General features: G+C 46.7%; 1 protein-coding gene across 2 annotated transcripts; it reads left to right on the top strand.

Annotated features, from left to right (window-relative positions):
• Positions 1-123: 123 nt before the first annotated feature.
• On the top strand, positions 124-21,923 carry vat1 (vesicle amine transport 1). Of its 2 annotated transcripts, XM_029508848.1 has the most exons (7): positions 124-252; positions 348-797; positions 6,112-6,319; positions 15,411-15,581; positions 16,605-16,694; positions 18,347-18,588; positions 21,621-21,923. In XM_029508848.1, exons 2-7 carry the CDS (start codon positions 369-371, stop codon positions 21,891-21,893), a joined length of 1,413 nt encoding a protein of 470 aa, XP_029364708.1. In that variant the 5' UTR covers positions 124-252; positions 348-368; the 3' UTR covers positions 21,894-21,923. The 2 variants fall into 2 exon arrangements, with proteins under 2 accessions (XP_029364708.1, XP_029364709.1); XM_029508849.1 differs by having other exon boundaries at positions 138-797.
• Positions 21,924-23,196: the final 1,273 nt, after the last annotated feature.

Below are 23,196 nucleotides of genomic sequence, written 5' to 3'. Positions count from 1 at the left end.
GTAGGCTCATCACATAGCATTACCCCGAAGAGCCAAGCCCACTCAATCACACACGTCCAATCCAACACGAGTCTCAGCGGCTCTCCGTGTTTTCCAGCCTCCCTCCGTCTCGTCCCACTCACAGTCTCTGTCGGAGCTCGGCGTTGACAGCCACTGGCCACCGATCAGCCCACTTTTGTCGGGGTTTGAGTCTCCATGCAAGACTGCTGAAAAAGAAGCTCTGACTCTCGCACTTTTTCTTCATTTTGCAAGGCAAGCAGAGGCAGCAGCAACACACAGAAAAAGCACAAGAAGTGAAAAAGCCTCTCAGTATATATATATATATATATCTTTATTTCACCTTCTAGTGTCTCACAGCTCTCTGCGCAATGTCTGGAGAAGACGCACCTGCCCAGCAGCAAAACGCTGTGGACCAGAAGCAGGAGACCAAACCAGCCGAGGAGCCGAAGACCGAGTCGCCCAAGACGGAGTCCGCACCCGCCGCGGCCGCCGAGGCAGCGGCCACGACTCCCGCGGCGGCCACCGAGAAGGTCCCCGAGGAGGAGGCGTTCACCTACCGGGCCCTGGTGCTCACCGGCTACGGGGGGTACGACAAAGTCAAGCTGCAGGTGAAGAAGGGGAAGCCGGCGCTCAAAGCCGGAGAGGTCCTGGTGCGGGTCAAGGCGTGCGGGCTGAACTTCGCCGACTTGATGGCCAGACAGGGGCTGTACGACCGGCTGCCGTCCCCGCCGGTCACCCCCGGCATGGAGTGCTCCGGGGTGGTGGAGGCTGTGGGGGAAGAAGTGACCGACAGAAAAGTAAGCACGCCTCGTCCTATCATTTCTGTTTTGGTTTTTCTTCTTGTTGTTGCTTTTTCCTGTCACTCGCAGTCACACATTGCTCCGTGTGTGTGTGTGTGTGTGTGTGTGTGTGTGTGTGTGTGTGTGTTTAATTGTGTAAATGATGCTGAGCAGCATGGGCGTGTCAGGCTCAGACAGCAGCAGCAGCAGCAGCTCTCAGCACTCACAAACTGGCTCATGGTTGGATTCATTCGAGGCTGCTGGTCCAGAGAATCAACACATGAACACGTTTATTACACGCACGGATTTAGAAAACATTCCTGCTGCGTTTGCTGCGTTTTGGCTGCTCATCCATCGTACGGAGCAGACAGCACTTCGTGAAGCGAGATGACACAACACAACGGCGTTAAAGCCTGTTTGTGTGTCCGCGATGCGTTTTATTGTGTTAGAAGGAAGCCAAAGTGTGAAAATGACACAATGGAAGCAGCAGCATGTGTCGCTCGTCCTGTGCTGCCGGTGCGCACAGTCTGGGTGTGTGTGTGTGTGTGTGTGTGTGTGTTTGGGGGGCAGGGGGGCAGAGATGGGCTCGGTCTTAAATACGCAACAATGTGTGTTGCAACTGTAAAGTCTAAATAAACACAAAGTAAAGCTTGTGGGCTCCTCTCAGCAGTCCTGGCGGCACCCACGCTGTGCAAGCTTTGACGTGCGCAAAGACGCGCAGAGCTGCGTCAAGTCAGACAGAGACAGCAGCCGTGAGACCGGAAATAAGGCGGTGCACCTTCAAAATTAAAGCTGTAGAAGCGCTTCCTTGGTGTTACTGTGGGCTAAAGAGGTGACATTAGAATAATGCTGTATTAAATTGTAGCCTGCTGTATACTACTGTATAATTTAGGTGATAAACCATGAAATGCCTCATCGGTTCGTCGCCCCCCCCCTCAACTTTAGCTCCATTCATAAGGCACTTTATCTTGGAGGGCGCTACGACGAGCCACCAGTGATCAACATGGCTGACTTGACGCCGGTGGCGGCCAGCCGGGAGTCAACGACGCCTTTTGTTACGGTGGCGCAAAGACTCACCGAGCAGAAAGGGCGAGGCGCGACGCAACAGACAGCATGAGGCGGGAGAGATGAGATCAGCCGCTCTTTGTCAACACCCAGCCTCAAAAAAATTACAATAATTATAATAATAATTAAAAAAAAAAGGATATGTCGCGACTTAAGTTCAAACCATGCGCGTTTTCGCGCAACGAAACAATAATGGATGGATGATGTGGTGACTGGACGACAGTTTTAGTTTTTATTTGGCTTTTGGCATTGATGAGTCACGGATCTGTGTGTGTTGTGTGTTGGCTGCATGGCATCACCACGGTAACGCCTTTTTGGGAGACAATTAAGACACAAAGCTCCAGAAATTAGAAACATTAGGCGGCGTTTTTTTTTTTTGTTTTTTTTTTGTCGTAAGAGCATCTCAGTTTCTCACCGACTGAGTGCAGAATGGGAGTGGCACATGTGTCTGACAAGTGCGGGTCCATGTGGATGATGTGTGTGTGTGTGTGTGTAGGGGGGGGGGGGGGTTGTGCAGAGAGATGGGAGTGTGATTGGCTGCGGGTCAGCCGGGGCGCACTGAAGGTTAAAACACTCTCCAACACTGTATCCAGAATATTTTATGGGTTTTTTTTTTTCTCCACATTGTCAGTGATGTAGATTGGATTTAAAGGTCAAGCACAAAATGCAGAAAGGCACAGCTTGTCCTGAAGACTTCCTCACAGCCCCTCAAGAAATTGTTAGCCAATCTTCCTCATGGATTGAGAACTCACAGATGTTGGTTTGTTTTGGGTTTTTGGTTTGTTTTTTTTTTTGTTTGTTTGTTTTGGCAAGAAATTCTGAGAGAATTTGCTGACCCGGATGACCCTGACTGGGTTTTCAAGTTACTTGGAGCAGCTTCATCAGGGCCTTCACACACAAAGACATACAATAGTGGGCGTGTCTGGGAGTTTGCTCAGGGATGTTCCTCTTTAAATAGGTAATGCTACATGAAGACGAGCGGCTAAGAAAAAGTGTGACTGATTTTCATGTTTCCGATATCGTCCTGAGCTCGGTGTCGGTGTCTGCTGCTTTCAGACATGACAGGCATTTCAATGTTCCAGAAACTGCAGCTAAACAAGCATCCATTTAACAGGACAATAAAGTGGAGTCAAGTAATGGCCAATACAGTGAACTCACCCCAAATGACCTAAGTGCGGGAGGGGGTTGGAGGGGGGGGGGGGGGGGTGTATAACAGTGAGTAAGCGAAGGAAGACGGGAAACAAATCACAGCAAAGCTCCTCTGACACCAAACATCAGCACTTTTTTTTCTCCAGACTTCTCATTTTTCAGGCTCTCTCCCTTCCCTGAGTTATGCTCAGATCTGACCCATATGTTCTCAATTACCTCCCTCTGGCCTACATTGTCAGTCTGGTATTTCCTCCATCCCTCCTTCCCGCTCTCTATCTATTTCCCCTTCCTTTACCTAATCCCTCGAATCCCCCTGCATCAATTATGCTGTTGGTGAATCCCCTCTGTCATGCCATCGCCCCTCTTTCCTCTTTCTCGTCCCTTTTTTAAACTACTCTCTCCTTCGGGACATCTATACCCCCCCCACCCCCACCCCCCCTTTATCCTGCTCCTCTTTCATTGTCAATTTCACCACCATCAAATAAACCCTACAACAGCTGACCATAAGCTGCTGTGAATGTGCAATAAGCTGTGATTTGCAACTTGCAGTGGAGTGCAAGAAGCAGCGTTAACAGATGTTGCTGTAAGAGAGCAGGGCGTGGCTTTTTATCAAACCACCGTACAAACTGTGATGGAGCACAACAACGCTGACAATGACACCAGGGAGATATTATGTTGTCTTTTAATTATTGATACGCGAGCCACAAGGGCAGCGTGGGCATTTACAGCGAACATCCATCTTCTGCCTCAGCCTGACTCAGGAACGGTGTGTCAGAAATTTTGACCATCTCCTCTGTTTTATTTATTTATTTAGTTATTTTTTTTGCTGAGATTGTCAAATCTCCAAGCCACAAAGCAGCTGACTTGGAAGCCCCGCATACCCCCAAACTGAATCACCATCTGATTAATTCTATTCATATACAGTTAACTGGAAGTGCCTTTGTTCAGGCCCCCACTCCCTGAATCACCCCCTTTGCGCCCATGACCCCTAACCACGACTGCATGATGCATGAATGCCAAGAGAGGAAATGCACTAAGCGCCTGCAGTGCCCTTGCATATCACATTGCGAAGATGTTGTAACAGAAGTGTCACAAGGCTCGTCGGCTCGGCCTCGAGTCTTTCTAACCGGTTTGTGAGTGTGACTGACAGTAACTCTCATGTTTTCCGTGGGCAGCTGCAGATGCATTTGAATGCGATGTGTGAGTCATGTTTGTGCATGTGTGTTTCCTGTAAAAAGCTCCTACTCCCCCATCTATCGATTGTTTCTGCCGCACCATACCTCCAATTAAGCCAGCAAGGCTGATGAGCTTGAGGACTCTGAGATTCAAAAGAAAAAGGAGGAAATGGAGATGAGAGAGAGAGAGAAGTAGAACGCAGTGAAAAAGTGAAAGTGTAGTTTTGGAAATAAACCGAATGGCTTGGCCTGAGACAGAAAGATGCAGGCATGAAAGAGATGGAGTGAGCGAGATCTCTCTAATTGGAGTGGATGGACAACGAGGCACATGGCTCCCTCCAGACCATTAGAGAGGCCCGGGTGGAGAGGGTTTGTTCCCAGGAGGAGAGAGCTTGTCTTATGTTCAGCCATGGGGAAGAATCTGGCAGGGCCTCTGATGAGTGGAGAGAAGCCAGGGGAGAAGATGGACCCCATTGTCCTGTCTCTCTGATGAGGAAGAGGGGACACGGGGCACTCGTCACAGGGGGAAAGAAGAGGGAGGACGGCGAAGATAGAGCGAGATGGCGGGGGGGGGGGGGGGGGGCAGTCAAAGAAGGTGGCAAAAGAAACAGAGACGCAGACAGGATAAGCCTGGAGAAGGGGAAGGAAGACGCTCTAAAGTTGTGAGAGGAAAAGCAGTCAGGAAATGAAAAAGAAAGAAGGGAAGAGAAAAAGTGAGGAGAATGGAATCGGGGTGGGAGGGGGCAGCGCTGTCGAGAGAGGTGGATAAGGGGGGAGGAAGAAAACAGGAAGGCACTTATAATACGACAGTTGTCTCTGTTTCCTGTGCTTCTCGAGCGGGCTCTCCTGATTGGTTGGTGAGGGACGCCCGGTCGGGGGGAAGTTTATATCAGGGCTCGTCCTTCTCGAGAGAGACAGTTGTGAATTGGAGGATCCTGCTTTGATAAGGATAGTTTGGGAGACAAGGCTGTGATCGTGAGACACAGCGCATTAAATGACGCCAGTGGCCTCCAAACTATCAAAACAGAAATTCTAAAGGATCAAAATGGTTCAATGTTAGATAATAATGACATTTTATCCCACAAAGATATTTCCTTTGAGGTCAATCTGCAGCCGAGAGAAAAATACTGAACACATGTTAGATTCTGTGCTCTTCTTCTGCTCTGGATTATCACTCTGCATGTTTGCCTTCACTCCCCAAGAGCAAACTGGCTTTTGGGCAACGTGGCTGCATGTTTGCATGTCTGCCGTTGTTGTAAAGCAAAACATTAAACCACATTCTCACTGTTCCTGCCACACAGCTCGCAGATGGTGGAACCTCCCCGGGTACTCACCTGTCAGTGGATCCTCTTCATTTATCAACGTGGCCAAATTTAGATTTAGTTTAATTCAACTGTTTGAAAAAAGTGGCTTAAAACCTCAAATTTCCTGTCACGCTGCCACTGTACTGCAGATAACCCCAAGACGTGCTTCTTTCTTCCAAAAACAATTACAGATAGTAGCGTTGGACACGTGGATGATTGCAGAACAGTCCGATTTCTCTTCTGCTTCTGCTTCTCCGTGCATCAGAGCAGCAGCTCTGAAGCCCTTACAGTCAGAAGTGTCATTGTCTAGGTCGGATGAACTCAAACACCCCATCGTCCTCCCACCACTGACATGAAAATGTATTCATCCTAACTGAATTAACTGCTTGTTTCTGCCATTATTGGTACAGTGATGGATTATTGGCAGGAGCTTAACCGTTCACATTGCTGCTTTTTTTTCAAACTAATGTTTGTCAAATCTTTTTCCGTGCAGATGGATAGATTTATGAAATCACTTGATCTGAGCTAACATAGCATTAGCATGGAGTTAGCTTTTTGTCAGCTGTAAATACGGGGCAGATTGAGAGCCTCTTAGTTCATCTTAACTCAGCCAGTGTCTCTACCCGCTTTCTCTTCCAGGTCGGCGATAAGGTGATGGTGCTGAACCGCTTCGGGCTCTGGCAGGAGGTGGCGGTGGTGCCGGCTACCCACACCTTCCTCATCCCAGAGGGCATGAGCTTCGAGGAGGCAGCTGCCGTCCCTGTCAACTACATCACGGCCTACATGATGCTGTTTGATTTCGGCAACCTGCGGCCCAACCAGAGCGTCCTCGTCCACGCCGCTGCAGGTGCACAGAATAAAATACAAATACATGTAGACACACACATGAACACAAACACCATTGTCTTATCTCAGCTTTAGGCAGGAACTGGCCAATGGTTGAATTCGATATAACATGTTCAATAATTAATTCACAAACTAAAACAAACATTGTTGTTCATTCTGCTGTAGTAGCTATATAATTATCTGTTCAGTTTCAATATGTCTTGTAATCCTGCAGCTGAAAACCACATTTAATCAGTTTAATCTCAGTTAGAGTGCCGCAGATCAAACTGCTACAACACAACAAACTTGAAGCAAAAAGCTCAACACAAAAAGACAAACTTCTGCTCTGGCATTTGGGGGAAACGTTCCCTAATATTTACCAGACTTCATCCTTCTCTGTGCCTCCTGTTTATGCTTCTCTTTTCCATAGAAATTATTGCTCTTGGAGAAGCTCCCATTGTTCATTAGTCTGAGATATGGCTCAGTGAGTGCACAAATACTGGAGCACCTGCCACCTGGACTTTAGGGTCAGAGTTCACAGTAAGTGGGTGGGAAGGAGTTGGGGATTGAGGGAGTAAAAGCACCTGTTTTGGGGTGTGATGCACAGAGCCTGAGAGCATTCGACTTCACAGCGTTTACACCATCAGGCCAGCTGGAGAAGATGGAAGTAGATTAGCCCAAAAAGAAAATTGCTGTCTCCTTGTTTCTGTCTTGCTCTCGTTTCTCCTCAGATTCCCACTCTTTCTGTGCAAAGGGAGTCACAAACAGATCCCTTGACGTTTGGGACAGTGTGTAGTTGCAGATGTCTTTGTGATGTAAGAAAAACGATGAAACCCCAGGCAGTTTTCTCTCTGGAAGGCTAAAATGATTAAGAGCGCTCTGGGAAATCGCCAACCGGGCCGAATGTGTCTCCAACCCACTGCATGGACACAATGATGCTAAAAATGAATGAATTTGTAAGATTACCATTAAACTTTATATTCTCCGGAGCTGAATGACTAACAGGCTCATATTTGAGGGATCGGTGGTCACAGAGGAATCCCAAATGTTTGCGTACGCAGTATCATGCAGCTGATGTCACTCGTCCCTGTTAACACAAACTGCCGGAGGTTTTCTGAGCCCGCTTGCCACATGAGAAATGGTGTAGAAGTGCGATGTAGGACACCTCTCCCCTCTGGTTCGGCCGAACCAGGCGGCGTCTCTGGTTTCTCAGGGCAGGCTGCCAGTCTCGGCTTGCCAGCTGTCCGGACATCAGGATTGTAAAAGCACATTTCTGAGGCTATGACAAAAACATTTGCTTAGCAGTCTGCTTGCCTGCTCTCTGTCATTCTCTGCATGTGTAAATGATTATCATACTGTACGCTCTGCAGCGCTGCTCTGGGGAGAGCTCAAAGCGAGCTGTGTACATCATGGCTGTGCAAAAAAAAGGTGTCACCGATGTGTGAGATGTGCACATTGTTTTTCTGAACAGCGTCTCCCAGGGCTGCATGGCTCACATGGTGCTGGATGCTGAGGGTGTGTGTGTGTGTGTGTGTAGAGAGGGGGGTTGTGGGGGTCCCACCCCCGAGCCTGTCAGAAAGTGTTCCTGATGTTCTCTGATTAGAGAGATCAGACAAATCTGCTGTGACAGGCCCAGAGAGTGAGCAGGAAACAAGATTGTGACTGTGCGTGTCTGATTTATTCATTTTTCTCTTCATATTAAGGAGGAAATTCCAGCTGGGGTCTCACATTAGGGATACTGTGACCAGCAAAGCAGCACTGAGTCCACAAATCAATAGTATTTTTTAATCCATTAAAACTGCAGATAATCGATTAAAAACGTTTTCTACTAAGCTATTGAACTATTCACTGTTTTCAGGAATATTTCATGTTATAAATTGGACTCTTTGGGTTTGAATCACTTCTGGAACCCGACCCGAGCAGCTTTTTAAGTTTTTGGCTTATCTTTGCATTTTGGGCCGTGGCTCAGAAAAAGCTTCACTTCAGTTGGCTCTGGGAAACTAACATTTTCTCAGTATTTTCTTACATCTAATCCAAACATTTAAGAAATAAAAATAATTCTTAGCTACACATTTGCAAGCATGTAACAAAAGGGTGTGGTTCAAAGTTTGGCTTAAGATGAAGCCATGCTTTCTATATGTCATATGAATAACATTTAGAAACCAGAGGAGGTTTTTTGTAAGACATAGAACAAAATAAATAGTTTAAAAAAGCTGTTTTAATTGCGCTTTGAAGCGTGTATGCTGCTTTCTGTCAGACTATCCCATTCAAACGTCACTTTGGGGCTATAATGTGTCGCACGCAGATATGAAACACCCCCAATTATTTCCTCTTCTTGTTCTACTTCTAAAGTTTTCCCAAGATCCATCGCTCTCCTCGATGTCAGTATCAATTCTGAATAACACATCAGAAATCAAAGCATTTTTCTGTATTCGGATTATGAAACAATAATTAACAGGCAGTCTGTTCCTCCTCAACCCCGCCCACTTCTGAGCAAACGCCCTGCTGAACCACAGACGGCATTAGTGTGTGGTTACACGGCTTTTCTCCACCTCGTCAGACTGTCTCACCAGGCTCAGTTGCACATGAAGTTGTGTATCCGACTACTCTAATAATATTGTGTGCCTTCACAGCACTGCATTCCTGCTGGACCACTTCATGTTGAGCAAAGATACAGCAGTGCATGAGGATTTTTTTGGACAACAGTAATTGGGGCCTGTTTGGGAGGCAGAGAAATATCGGTGATTGTTGGTCATTGATTCAAACAAGGGTGATTTTTTTTTTTTTTTTAATTTTAGGTCCACGTGAGATCATCAGCCTCGGAGTCTCTTCTCTTCCACTGTCATTACATTTTTTTTTATCTTTCTAGTAAACACTTGAATGGCTTTCATCCACACATTGGAACTGTTTAGTCTCACAATGATCTGCTGATTTAATTCCTTCAGGAAAATAACGAGCCTCCTTTCAGTTATCACCTTGTCCACCAGTGTTCCTGGAACCTGGAGCCAAACAGATAATTCACTTTTATTCATTTTTATCCCCACCGTCAACAGTTCTATCATGAATAAATAATACTAAAATTGTGCGCAGAGCGTGATACCACTCTGCACACAATATTTTCCTCGAAAGTGCGCTGACCTTTACACACACGGATCGGATGACCGGTGCAGAAAGTCCAACTGGTGCTCAGACTCCATCAGCTGGTCATGCGTTGACGTGTGTGTGTGTGTGTGTGTGTGTGTGTGTAAACTCTGGTGAATAGTCCTCAGCTGCCTCTCTCGTGGGTCCGCTCCTGTCCTCCCCTCTCCAAACAATAGCTTGTTGTATTTCCTCCCATCGTGCCTCTCTTCTCCAACTGCACATCTGTATCCTCCGTTCTGCCCCCCCCTCCTCCCTCCAGCCCTCCGTAACCTCCGCTCCCTCTGCGTGACCTCGCCACATCCGTGCTCCGAGTTCCTTGTCAAAAGGGAATGTGCTCACTTTTCCCCTTTGTTTTCCTCCGAGGGCCTGGGTCGACGGGAGGGGTTCATTGACATTTGGATATTGCTGTGTCCCGTTGGTCTTACGCGGTGCCCGGCCTGCAGCTTTTCCTCTGACCTCTCCCTGAACTGGTCCTAATGTTTATGAACCCTGGCCAGCCACCCCGCCACCACACCCACACTACACATTCCTGCATACATATGGGACCATGCTGCTGCCAGTGATGACGTCCACCTCGGTTTTATTTATGAGATCTGAGTGACTGCGGGCCAACGTCAAGCGTCATGCATTGTGTTGCAGCTGTGGAACGCATAATATGAATTTGGTGGTGCTGCAGGAGCCTGTGTCACCATTTTATCTGATTTATCCGATGACTTCGCTGCACGGCCTCAGTCACCTTTTGACATTTTGGCACCAACATCGCCTGAATTGGTGGTTTGAGTCCAGTTGGACGGAAACATCCTCATTAATAGCACAGTAAGGTGCTTTGGTCTATTAAATGTCAGATGTTATCCATCATCTCCTCTCATAAAGCTCCTAAAGCTCATAAAGCCGTGTGTTTGAGGTCTATGTGCTTAGATTCCACACATCCTCAGAGCGCCGTTTATACTGGCCGCCACCAAGCCTTTCATTTTCCCCACCAGCCAATTACGGTGGCCTCCATACTTGTGCAGCTGCTTCTTGTGGGACCGAGTTACACCAGGTTGGACTGAGGATTCTCCGGAAATGCTTGAAGAGTGAGGCTTCCATCTCTGCAGCCACAGTCGACTGGCAAACTTGGATACGCTTCGGAAATAAAATTTTATTTTACGCTATATTTTTAAAACAACATCACGTTGTTGCCAACAGGTTTAATATTTCCTCTCATTCAGGAGACTTTGTCATATTTGCACATTTCCTACTGCAAGTGCAAATCAGAAAATTTTTAATCAAGCTTTTAAAAAAAAAACATGGTCAGACATTTTTTTCAACGTAATTAATTCAGTGTGACAGCGAAGGTCTTAAACATACTGTGCCACAGCAACAAGCTTCGAAAAGGCTTGGAAAACCCAAAAGTGGGCAAAACAGGTGGCTGGATCTCTCAGCTTTAGTGAGCCGGAGCTTCATGGGTCCTGTCAGACCTGCAGGCAGGGCCTCAGGCATTATGAGCCTCAGATCACAGATGAATGCAGCCTGGATTGGAAAAGAAGAAGCCAGAGAGAGAGATTATTAAGAAAACAAAACAAATAGGCTATAAGGATGTTTATGCCTTGTGTCTTATTTCTCCCTCCTGGATTATTGTTCTCATTCATTATTCACCAGCTGACAAAGCCTCTTGCTATGTAAAGATGAACTCAAGTGTAGTTACATCTCTCACTTTTATAGATAACTTGTTCATTGGCGCTACAGTGAAAGTCTGATATATCTTGAAAATGGCCCCCCCCCCACCAGTCCAGTCTGTCTGCTCGGGAGGTCTTACACCGGTTTAGAGAATGCTAATTCAGTCTGACCACTAAGCGGGAGTCTGGGCTCTGTGGGTGAACCGTCTCTGTGTTCCCCGGGCCTGGCATCGCCGGCGGCAGATCAGCTGCACTGATAGGAGAGGGAAACCAGGGCAACCTCCAACCCCCCCTGCCAATCACATTGCTTGCTCACTCTCTTCTCACCACAGTGACAAATGACCCCATCCACCCCCCGCCCCCCCCCCCCCCCACACACACTGGCAGGTGTGTGTGCAACCTGTGTCAGGACACCTGTGTGTGTGTGTGAGTGTGTGAGTGTGCACCAGCTTCACTCTGCAGACACGTTCGTGCAACTTCTTTGTGTCAGAAATCTAGTTTGGGTTGACACTTGTGCATCCATATTGCCTATCCTGTCTTTGTGTGAGATTCACACACACACACACACACACACACACACACACACAAAGGATTTTTCTTGTTTGTTTTGTTTTGTTTCTTTTTTGGCTTAATTCACTCACTCCGGGAACTAAAAATGGGCTTCCTCTCTGCTGCTCAGAGAGAAATTCACCATCAGAGAGAGCACATTACACTGCTGTGAGAGCCCACACACACACACACACACACACACACACACACTTCCACTGTCATCCCATAAAAACACCACGGTTACATAATGCAGAGTAATAGCTCAAGAGTACACATTCACAAACACCAAACCACAACCCTCTATCGCAGTCACAGGTTTCACATCTGAACTTGAGCCGCAGAGAGCACCGACCAAATGTTCGTTTAGTGGCTTCACTTTGCTGATGTTGTGACACCACCACAGGGAGAGTTTGTGTAAAAAGAGACACCCGTGTCCACATTTGTATTTCATACTTTGTCCCAGCCACAGCCACCACAAGCTAATGATAGGGTAGGACAGACAAGGGTCCTTTAGGAAAACGCAGAAATCGGTGCAGAAGAAAAGAGGCGCGGAGCTCAGAGATTCCTCTGTGTTGACAAGAGTGACCAGGCCCTCCAGAGATGTTTACCGACATGGTATCAATCCGTTATTTTATCTTTTTAAATGGATCTGAAAAACAATTCTTGATGTCCTCACCCGCCCCTGCTGTTCAACTCTGGGTGTGGAGCAATAACAGTGGCTTCAGTGTCAGTCTAGATTCCACTCTGTTTTGGGGAAAAATTCCTCCTCACAGTCATGTTATGGAAGCCAAGTGCAATTTGTGCCAAAATGTGTGTATGTAAGGATTCAGGGAAAGACAAAACCCTGCTGCGTGTCCCATTTCCCCCGAGAGAAGGAAAAAACAAAACAGATAGGTGAGCAATTTTTTTTTTATTTTCATATTTCCTAGATAATTCCTAAAGTGTTAACAACTCAGTGAACTTTGTTGAAAACAAGCAATTATCCGCAAGAATTTGCTTAAGCTGCTTTCTCTTCTCCCACCAATGGTTAAGTGTTTGTGGATGGTCTTAAATCACACTCTGCCCCTGTGGAGTTACAGAGAGAGAAATTAGGAAAGGAAACAACAGGAACTGACGCTGTGGGTTGATAAAAGTTTATAACTAATCTGGGTGCATATTTGTGCAGTTCAGCAGAAGCCAGCAGGACTGTTCAAGGCTGCTCTCTTTGTCTATGTATTTATGTATACGTGTGTGTGTGTGTGTGTGTGTGTGTGTAAAATGAGGTGGGGGTGCGTCAAGGGGTTCTTGGCACAGCTTAGCCGGCTTGTGATGGGAAATCAGAAGTTTGTTCTAGCTGATTTGAAATCATTCACCCTGTTCCTATTCGGCAGCAATAACTCTTTGCAAACACATTTTTATACACCCAAATGTTTAAAAACAAACATGTCTGATTATAATAAATGATTTTTGTTCTATTCTGCCGTCAACTCCAGGATGATTTAAAGCTTGATTTGGAAACAAGCTCTTTGTTTCTTGAGGGGGAAAAAAAAATGATATGATAAGAACAAAGGCCGATTTCCGCAGCGGTTGTTTTCTGGTCACTCGCTGAGCTCATCAGGTAAACACAGAGAGGGCGTCGCTGTGTTTATGACAGCAGCGTTGGTTAAATATTAATATGCAAGGCCCCGGTTTAATGGATGCATCATACTTCTGGACAGTACTTAACACCTGAGTCTCAGGGTTGCTGCTGTGTGACGGGCCCTTTTAATCTCAAAGACAAACAAAGCAACAGTTTCCCACTTTGCTCTCCTCGCAGAAGCTGTGGCTCATTTACTTCAACCCCACATGACAAAAACACAAACAAATCCATCTTTGTGTATCGTGTTTACATGTCCAAAAACCTGCATGCAAGTAAGTCACGTCACATTCGGAAGACGAGAGAATGACCGATATAAACTGACGACAAACCGATGATTTCCTCTTCGAGGGGAAGAGCAGTCCATGAAACAAAATGGCTCCCTTTGCTCAGTCATCGCCGGCAATTTGGCCGAGGTTTCCCTGGCAACGCAAACCTGGTTTCTCACTGAGGACAAGGAGAGACGGTGCTGTTATAACACAGCACACAGCACTCACATCCAACAGCTTGATTTCGGTTTCTCATCAGTCCTCCTGGTCCGTACACGTGTGATTACAGTGATTACAGTGATTACAGTGACGTGGTCAACTGCTCTCACGCTGCAAACCAGATTTTTGGCCTTTACGCTGAACTTGGTGATGGCAAAGGGGTCTGTTCAGATAACGTCTCAGATTTTATTTTTCATCTGGGCAACAGTTTTGTAAAATAATATTCAGATGTTGTTGGGTTTTTTTTTTTTTTTCTAAATGTTCTGAGACAAATTTTTCATATTCACACTCGATTTCTGGTCTGGAGTTTAGTACAGATTATTTGATCTGGCCTAAATCCTATCAGTAGTATCTCAGTTCTTGTTTCTTTTTATTGTGCTGATGTCATGTGATACTGCAGCCTCATTGAGCAACTTCCAGGATGTCACTGAGGAAGTTTGTTGGCTCATCTGTAATGCAGAAATTGAGGTGCATCAATGTCATCTAATAACACTGATAGAAAAATATATTGCCGCTGATAAAAGGTCATAGTGAAAGAGATTAGCTAATTGAATAATTGTGTAATAGCTAGTCCACTTACTCAGAACAATTGAGAGTTTAAGACTTTTGTTGTCATTTTAGAATTAAAGAAGAAGAAATTGTGTGAAGAAAAATAAGAGCTGCAACAAATATAAAGAAAAAAAAAATATCTTCAAACGCATACTTGTGTGTGTTTTCCTGCTTTCCCGACAATCTCTCTGGGTGTGCTTACTAAATGTTTGGGTTCAGCTGCCTGTGTAAGTAAACAAATCATGATTTTGTCATTTATTTAATCCAAATCTGTGCAGCAGTAGCAGCTCAGCCAAGCCATTAAAAGAAGAAAAGAAAGAAAGAAAAAGGCCTCTGTTATTTAAATTCACGTCACTTTGTGTCGCTCTCCTCTGTGGTATCAGATAAGACATGCTCTTTACTTGGTCAGGCATAAATGACCTTTATGGATGCCTTTCATTTCAAGTCCTCAAGTCAGCATCAGTGTCAAACGAACCACTGCTTATCAGTAACCTATTACTTCTTGCTTCTTGCCCGGGCAAACACAGGCTGAGGCATTTGCCGCAACTATGTACACATGTCCAAATTCAGCAAACACGAACACAGATATGCCAAACATCCAACTGAAGCTCACAGACATTCAGCACAATGTCTTCTGAGACTTGTTTAGGACAAAGTAGCACATTTAGTTTTGAGCTGGCACGGTCATAAGGAGCTGTGTTTGAGTAATTTGCGATAGAATGTCCTCGGGTTCGTCTTTCCTAACCAAACAGATACCTCAGCTTCATTTTTTTTATCCTGTGGAATTTAAGGCAGGTTGTTTCGAATAAGGGAGCAAAAAAATAGATGTGTCATTTGAGCTACAATGGCTACTTTCTCCAGAGTTGGATTTATGTACGTGGGTGTCTATTCTCCCCAAGGCCAGCCAGACCGGAGTAATTAGATTGTATTCAATTGGCTGTCGACATACCCCTGAGCAAAGCACATCCGTGGTGTTCCTGACTGACTCGCCTGGGTCAATAAATAATGTAAATTAAATTAACCTGCAAAAGAGAACGCATGCGGGATGGGAATTCCCACCGTACTCCGTTCATCTTTTGGCTGTGCTTTAACCCTGCCGCCATCCTCTTTCAGGTGGTGTCGGCATCGCAGCCACCCAGCTGTGCAAGACGGTGAAGGACGTGACCGTGTTCGGCACGGCGTCGGCCAACAAGCATGAGACCATCAGCCAGGGCGGGGTCACGCATCCCATCGACTACCGCACCAAGGACTACGTGGAGGAAGTTCGCAAGATCAGCCCGAAAGGTGAGGAAGCCGAGCATCAGCGCAGGGAGAGGAGTGTGGGTGAATGTGGAGAGTTGTTGTTTGACAAGTAGCCCAGGATTTACTGTAACGTGCACTGAAATTGTTTCGAGGACAGTTTATCCCTACGGTCACAAAGCAACGCTGTGTGAATGCAGCATTTGTTGATTGGTGAATGAAGGACAGACACTCTGGGGTGTTTTTCTTCCTTTGTAAACTTGTTGCACTGAGCAGCGACTGTTTGGATCACCATCAAAAAGGTATCTTCAAGGTATTTTCACTCTGGATTCAAATTTTTTTTTAAAACAAAATGGAGCTTTCCAGCAATATGAAGCAGTGTCCAGTTCCTGTTTCTTTTTTCACCAACCACTGCGCTGGAGACTCTTATTATGCTGGAGGCTCGTTTCATAGTCAGCTGTCCGATCCGTCTCTGTTCTGTGTAGCGCACAGAGAGACAGACAGAGGCAGATAAGAAGAAAGTGAGAACTGACACTTGAGACAGAATGTATCTAATTAGAGGCCTGGATCAATGTGCAGCCTTGCCTGCTACCTCTCCCCCCTGTCTTTGGCTCTCCGTTGATTCATCTGTGCTGCGGTCAAGGCATGAGTCCTGCTGCGAGCCTCCGACGATCTATGGAACCGGGGTTTTTCAACAGAGGAGGTGTAGCTCTGGCACGAAGGTTGAGTCTGCAGGGCCGGACATTAATAAACCGCTGACAAACCTTCATAGTTAGGTCGCCATGCTTGGTTTGTTTTCCGTCCATGACGGGGAATTGTTTCAGCCCTCCTGTCTTATCAGTGACAGAAATGAAAAACATAAAAGCCTTAAGAGCTCATCCCGCTCTCCTCCACTCCTCTCTTGGCATACGTACGTGTTTCTCTTCATGTAAACATGGCACAACTTGGCTACACTCACTACTCCTAGTGAACTCTGGCATGCGGAGGGAGCTGCTGAGGAGAATTGGCAGGCTGCTCTCTGAATTCACACCAGCGATAACTGTCCTCTTCTTGTCTCTCCTGTTCCAGGGCTGGACATCATACTGGACCCTCTTGGAGGATCGGACACCCATAAGGCCTACAACCTGCTGAAGCCAATGGGCAAACTTATTACCTATGGTAAGTGAAAAGAGAAATCCTTCACCTGAGAGTCCATCGGTAGTTTTTGGAAGCAGCAGTTCATCCAAAACCTCGCCAAACAAAAATTCTCATAATTATGATATAAATAAATATGTTTAACATTATCAACATGGACGCGATGCGTGCCAATGTTATCAACGCCCTCATAACCAGATTCAAAAGCGCTTTCATGTTACAAAGTCAAATAAAAATCAAGCGTCAACTACCGCAGGCAAACTTTGTGTAAGTGAAAAGTCTTTTCACGCAGCAGCTGCCTCCCGGCCAAATGTGCATCTCCAATCAAGCTTCTACCAGAAAGTCTTATGTAAGGCCTGAAGCCAAACGTGTGGTTTTATTAGGTGGTTTGTTTTTTTATTTGGCAGCGATACACAGTCTCGTAGGATGCACAAGTTACCTATAGGCCTACAAGCCGGCAGCTACTGACTAAATGCCCACGAACAGGCTAGTCTATATTTAGACCATTACTTTTCCCTCAGTATTAATTTCTAATCACAAAAAAAAAAAAAAAAGACACACAATCAAATACAGTCCATACAATAGTTTGCTGGAGAATACAGCAGCTTCCTGGTGGGCAGAGTGACCCCTCTGTAGAGGTCCGTGTCCTCAGTGTGTTGTGTGTCATCCGTGGGAAGCCTTTTACGTTCGCTCTGTTACGATGCCAATCTGAAACTAGCATGCATGCAACAGTGGGCGGGGTCGGCATTTGTGGAGAACAGGGCTTTGCCTTTGCATGTTGCACAAAAAACCCCCGCTCCCCAGCATGGTGCCCCCACTCCTCTCCAAAGACCCCCGCTCCTCTGGGCCCATTCACCCGCTCTCATCCCTTCAGAACCCCCAACCTACCCGCCCGGTCCCTCCGTGCTGGCTGCTTCTCCTCCAGCTTATCAGAAAGTATGCTTTGGTGGAACAATGGGCGTTTTATGCACGCGAAAAACCTGGAATGTGTCTGAATGTAGCAGCCTGGGTCCCTCTCTTCCCTCAGAGCTCGCTTTGTGTCCCCTGATTCCCCCGAGAGAGAGAAAGAGCGAGAGAGAGAGGCAGAGACATCCAGAGCATGGCAGGCTGCGTGAATATAGAGGGAGGGGATGGGAAGGTGATGTGGTGACAGCCAGGGCCGAAGCACTAACCTGCAAAAGGTATAGATGAGAGCAGAGGGTACAGAAGAACAGAGCTCAAATATAGAACTAATAAAATGAGACTAACTAATTAATAATCTGATTTTTTTTTTTTCAATAGCTGTTTTCTAATAAAATATCACAATAGTGGGAAACATTGGAAATAATCGATAACAGCAAATGATAAAATTCTCTTATTTGAGATGCATGAATAAACAAATTTTTGTCTGTTTTTCCTTTAAAATCACCGTCTGTAGGCTGCAGCGCCAGCAGCTGCGTTAACGGATATGATTGTAAATGCAAAAATGGCCGAGAGACGACCACCACTGCCTGCTCCTGGCAGGAAATCAGAGAAAACTCACTAATAACCCCTGTAATATAACTTTGAATAGTTATTTTCCACTGATTAAATGATAAAAATGATTGATGATGAGGTGAGGGCAAAGGGGGAAGATGGGACTTTTATCGTCCTGGCTGCAGATATTTAGGCCTTTTCCCTCCTTCTTCCTCTGTCAGGTACAGCTAACATGCTGGCGGGCCAGAAGAAGAACCTGCTCGCCGTGGCCAAGAACTGGTATCACCAGTTCTCCATCCACACGCTCAGCCTGATCCAGGGCAACAAGTCCGTGTGCGGCTTCCACTTGGGCTACCTGGACGGGGAGACCGAGCTCATCACGCAGGCCATGAACGCCATCCTGGATCTCTACAAGCAGGGCAAAGTCAAGCCACGCATCGACTCCACTTGGCATCTTGAGCAGGTTCGTGTTGAGCAGTTTCCCATTTTAAACCACTGTCTCCTACTCTGGTTGTTGATTTAATCCTCTAAATGCCTTATAAAGATAATGCCAGACACATTATCTCATTGGTGGCATAGCAGTTGATTTCCTCCCACCATCCAAAGACATCATGTTGAGACTAATTGGTGGCTCTAAATTGTCTGTCAGTCTGAGTGTGAGTGTGAGTGGTTGTTGGTCTCTGTCTGTCTCTGTGTGTTGGTGCTGCGATGGACTGGCGACCTGTCCAGGGTGACCCCGCCCCTCACCCAGTGTGAGCCGGGATTGGCTTCAGCACCCTTACTTATTAAATTATATTTAATTTAACCAGACCCAAATCTTTTCTGTTTATTTTATCTCCAAAAATATATTTACTGTGTCACAATATTATCATTACAAAAGAAAATGAATCCTTTCCTTATCATCCACCCTCTTGAATTTCAACTGCCATTTCTCCTGCTAAATCCGTCCAAAAGTGTATTTCCAGTTTAGCAGCTTGCATATTTGAATTTCAGATCCATTTGTGCCTGGTTGTTAGTGTACACATTGCTGTGCTCCTCGGCCAGATGAATCGCTGTGACCATTACACATTACACCGTTACACATCAATGAGGTGCATTTTCACGCACGTCAGGTGGGTCGGTCTGGTAGTGCGGATCTGCAGGGGTCGGGTGTGGCTCAGATTCAGCGAGTCTCACATTCAGCAAAACCGCAAATTTGTCCACAAGCAGCCCTGTGTCTCTTCTCTGTCCTAACCCGCTCCGGCCAGACAGAGTCAGATTGTTGCTGAAAAGATTAACAGTGCGAACAGATATGAATAGAGAGAGTGTGAAAAACATGGGAAGAAAGAGGGAGTCAGAGGCTGACATCTTCTGTTGTCAAAGTCAGAGCTGCTCAGTATTTTGGCCTGTGTGGCTGCAGCCAAAGAGAGACACCCGCTGTCTTTCTTTACCATCTGCCCCTCCATCTCCCCACTCTTCATATCAGACTCTTTCTCTTCTTCTTTAGGTTACTGACTCTCTCTCCATCTCGCTCTATTCTCTCCTTCTCCCTCCTCACAGTGCATCTTTTTTTTTCCCTCCACGTTTTCTCTCTTGTTGCTATGGCGACATCCTTTAGTCGGCGTGTGCGTCCGTCTCAGGGAGGGGCCCTGATGTATGAAAAAGAGACATAGAACGAGGGTGGAAAAACAGAAGGGAGACAGCGGTATACTTCAATCTGGGTTAGTGTGTAATGGAAATGTAAGAGGAAGAAAAAAAAACAGCCGTTGGGTGATAGTTAATCAAATACTTGACGACTTATTACAGATGCCACGCCCCAACCCCATCCGTCACAGCCTTTCTTCCTACTGTCTCTTTTGGTGCTCCTGGTAATCAATGAAGATGCTCGGTGATATGTGGAAATTAGAAATTATCTCTCCCTGCTGTGGTTTCTCTTCATTATCTGCATCTTCGCTGATGCCCACGAGGATAACATGTCTGCGGCTGCAAATAGCACGCTCCAGCCCGGAGATGCCTGGGAGCCAGAGAGAGGCTGTCAGATCTCAGAGGGCGAAGGGTGGAGGAGGGTGGAGTCGTCAAAGGAGCCTCAGCCGCTCTTACTGTGACTTTCATTCACATTGAAGATGATTCTCATAATTCCCGGACTCACCCCTCCCTCTCCTTCACTTTCACTGAAGGACACCAGTTGCTCCCTCCGTCGTCTTCGCCGCCCCCACCCCCACCTCCTCTCTTTCCCATGTGTGTAAGTCGTCACGGCCACGTTTCAGCCAGGCTTTATGTTGCTAGGAGATGGCCCTGTTGCCGTGGCACTGGTCGTTAGGTGGTCTGCTTGCCTCGCACAAACAGGGGGGGGGGGGGATGTTAGTGGAAGGAGGGAGGGGGGAGAGACGATGGAGACAGGAACAGACAGCGGACAGAGCTCGGCGGTCAATAGGAGGGTGGGGCTGGTCTGGCTGTCAGTGTGTGATGGACATTCAGTGGGGTGGGAGGTCGGGGGGGTCAGTCCTGCTATGAACTGGGATAAAATGAGTCTTTTGGCTTTTATGTTAAGGCCAGAGCACGGCTCTTCAGAGGAAAGACAAGTTTTAACTACATAAGAAGTTTACTGTGGTCAAACGTTGGATTTTACCACCAGTTTAAGAGATGCGCCTTTCCTGGGGGGATTCCTGTGGTGAAACGCCTCTTCCAGCTGTGGTTTATGAATGAATTTATCAGCAACGCCCCCCCCCCTCGCATCACTGCAAAAACAGTTAATACAATTATACTCATCATTTTATTGGCCTTTTAAGTGAGTCTGTCAAGGGAAAAGAAACCTGAATCGACTTCAACGCAGTGACAGCATCGACACAACATCCTTTTAGATTAATCATAAAGCAGAGTCACTCTTTAAAATCTTGTTCCTAAAAGACCAGAACTAACACTACTGCCATCATTCATCCTACAGCCGTCCACACAGCTTTGTCAGATGCAGTTATCTGAGCTCAGGACAACCAGAAGACATTGTTGTGCACATTTATAGATTTCGTCCAACAAGCCTTTACTTTCTGCATCTCATCTTCCCTGTCTGCGTGCGTATAATCCTAAATAATACCAATAAATTTCATCATACTTGATAAATTGTCATATTGGAAATATCTGTTTGCACTATTTGTTATTCGCTCCGTTCATTCCGTCAACCTTCTGTTTCTCAGCTGCATCCCGCTGAAACAATCTAATTTCCTCTCAAAGATTATTAAAGTCTCATCTGAACAAATGTAATTTCACATATGCTGCATATTGGAGTAATATGTGAAGGGTGCACGCTTGGAAGATTTGTTTCTAGTGTGCGGTGTCAAAACAAGATGACAGGCACTGAATGCAAGCAAACTTCTAACGGTGTAGAAATGTGTGTCGGCGGAGGAGAAAATGACTGCTGCTGTTTTTCTCAATGGCAGGTGAATTTAAAATCCCAGATGCCCTCCTCTCACCCTCATCTTTCCTCACATAACCATCTCCTTCCTCTCGTCTTCCTTGCAGGTGGGTGATGCCATGAGGAAGATGCAGGAGAGGAACAACATCGGCAAAATGGTACTCACCACGGAGCCGATGCCTGAGGAGGAGAAGAAAGAGGAGCCGAAGAAGGAGGACAAGAAGGACGACAAGAAGAAGGATGACAAGAAGAAGGACGATAAGAAGAAGGACGATGCCAAGAAGGAGGAGAAGAAGGATGACAAGAAGAAAGAGGAGCCCAAGAAGGAGGAAAAGAAGGAGGAAGAGAAGAAAGAAGAGCCCAAGAAGGAGGAGAAGTGAGAGGGAGGGATGGAGAGTCAAGCAGACCACCTGGGGGGTTTGTGTCCTGGGGGCAGGGGGTGTGGTCTGGGATGGAGGGGTCAGGGGTGGAGGGGATGGGGGGAAGGAAGGATGGAGATGGGGATGGATGGCGTGAGAGAGTAGGGGTGGAGCATAAACGAGAATGGGAGGAGTTAAATGGGTAGATCACAAAATTATCACACCACAGTCAGTCTTTCATCTCTTCCACTTCGCCCTCTCGAGTCCACAGTGATGGTGATTACTCATGCCTGGCCCCACCCTCACCCCTCCCTCTCTCCCTCCCCCATCCGATAGAATTTTATAGCCGTTATCTAAAAAAGAAAAACAAACAAAAAAAAAATCCATCTTGTACCACCATTTCTGCAAACCTTTATCCTTTTGTGAAAACAGACGCCACACCTGTATAGATTTTTCACCTACGAGGAGCCACGGAGGTCCTCGGGTAGAGTCCAGGCTTGGTGCAAATTGCTGTCTCCTTGACGACCGTAATCCCAATTCACTCTTCGCAGCCCCATCCCCCCTCACCTTCGACCCCACGTGCGCCTCCCCACCTCAGCTCCCACTGTGCGAAATTGTTCTGCTCTGACTTCCACCTGCCACCTACACACTCTCTCTCTCGCTCTCTGCCCCACCCAACCTCTCTCCCCTCTCCTCACTGTGCTGACCCCCCCCTTCCCCACCTCCCACACAACCACCACCACCACCACCACCACCCCCCCACCACCACCCCCACCCACGGGCCGGACCCACAGACAGGCACAAAGACAGGCAGACCAAAACGAAGAACCACACCCACACGCTGCTGTTGTTCTCCTGGTGTCCAAACGCTTATAGTTATGTCACAGAGGGTGAGTCAGAGATGCCTGTGATTGGCTCATGCACCCCGGCTACCCTAGAGATAGTTGCATCACGGTTTGGATCATGATGTTTAACTGCTCAGACAGTGCTGCAGGGCCTAACATCGGCGATTTATACATGCAGCTTGGAGCCGGCCCGCATCGGCCTTCGTCTGTGACATGGGAAATGGCCGCACCGTGCACACGTTCCCAGATTTTCAGACCACCAAGTGGCTGCAGTTTTTTGCACTTGCCTGAATATGAATTTCCCTCATAATGAGCCTTTCTCTGCGGCATTGAATAGAGAGCAGAAATCATTGCTCAGCTTCCTTCTCCTTAGTTACAGATTTTTCTAGCTGACCAACTGTTGGCAAGAAGTGTGCGGTGCCAATTAAGAGAGAAGTTGTTTCTGTTCAAACGAGCCACAAACACTCATACACACACAA

Source organism: Echeneis naucrates, chromosome 8, assembly GCF_900963305.1.
Source record: "Echeneis naucrates chromosome 8, fEcheNa1.1, whole genome shotgun sequence".
Classification (NCBI taxonomy): domain Eukaryota; kingdom Metazoa; phylum Chordata; class Actinopteri; order Carangiformes; family Echeneidae; genus Echeneis; species Echeneis naucrates.
Note: the sequence above shows the minus strand (reverse complement) of the source record. Positions and strands in the feature narration are given on the sequence as shown.

What these genes read in the sequence shown, in the direction of transcription:
- vat1 (XM_029508848.1), top strand. Translation starts at nt 369, where the DNA reads ATGTCTGGAGAAGACGCACCTGCCCAGCAGCAAAACGCTGTGGACCAG. An exon ending in AAGAAGTGACCGACAGAAAA is followed by an intron (nt 798 to 6,111) that starts GTAAGCACGCCT and finishes TTTCTCTTCCAG; the next exon opens with GTCGGCGATAAGGTGATGGT. An exon ending in CCACTTGGCATCTTGAGCAG is followed by an intron (nt 18,589 to 21,620) that starts GTTCGTGTTGAG and finishes TCTTCCTTGCAG; the next exon opens with GTGGGTGATGCCATGAGGAA.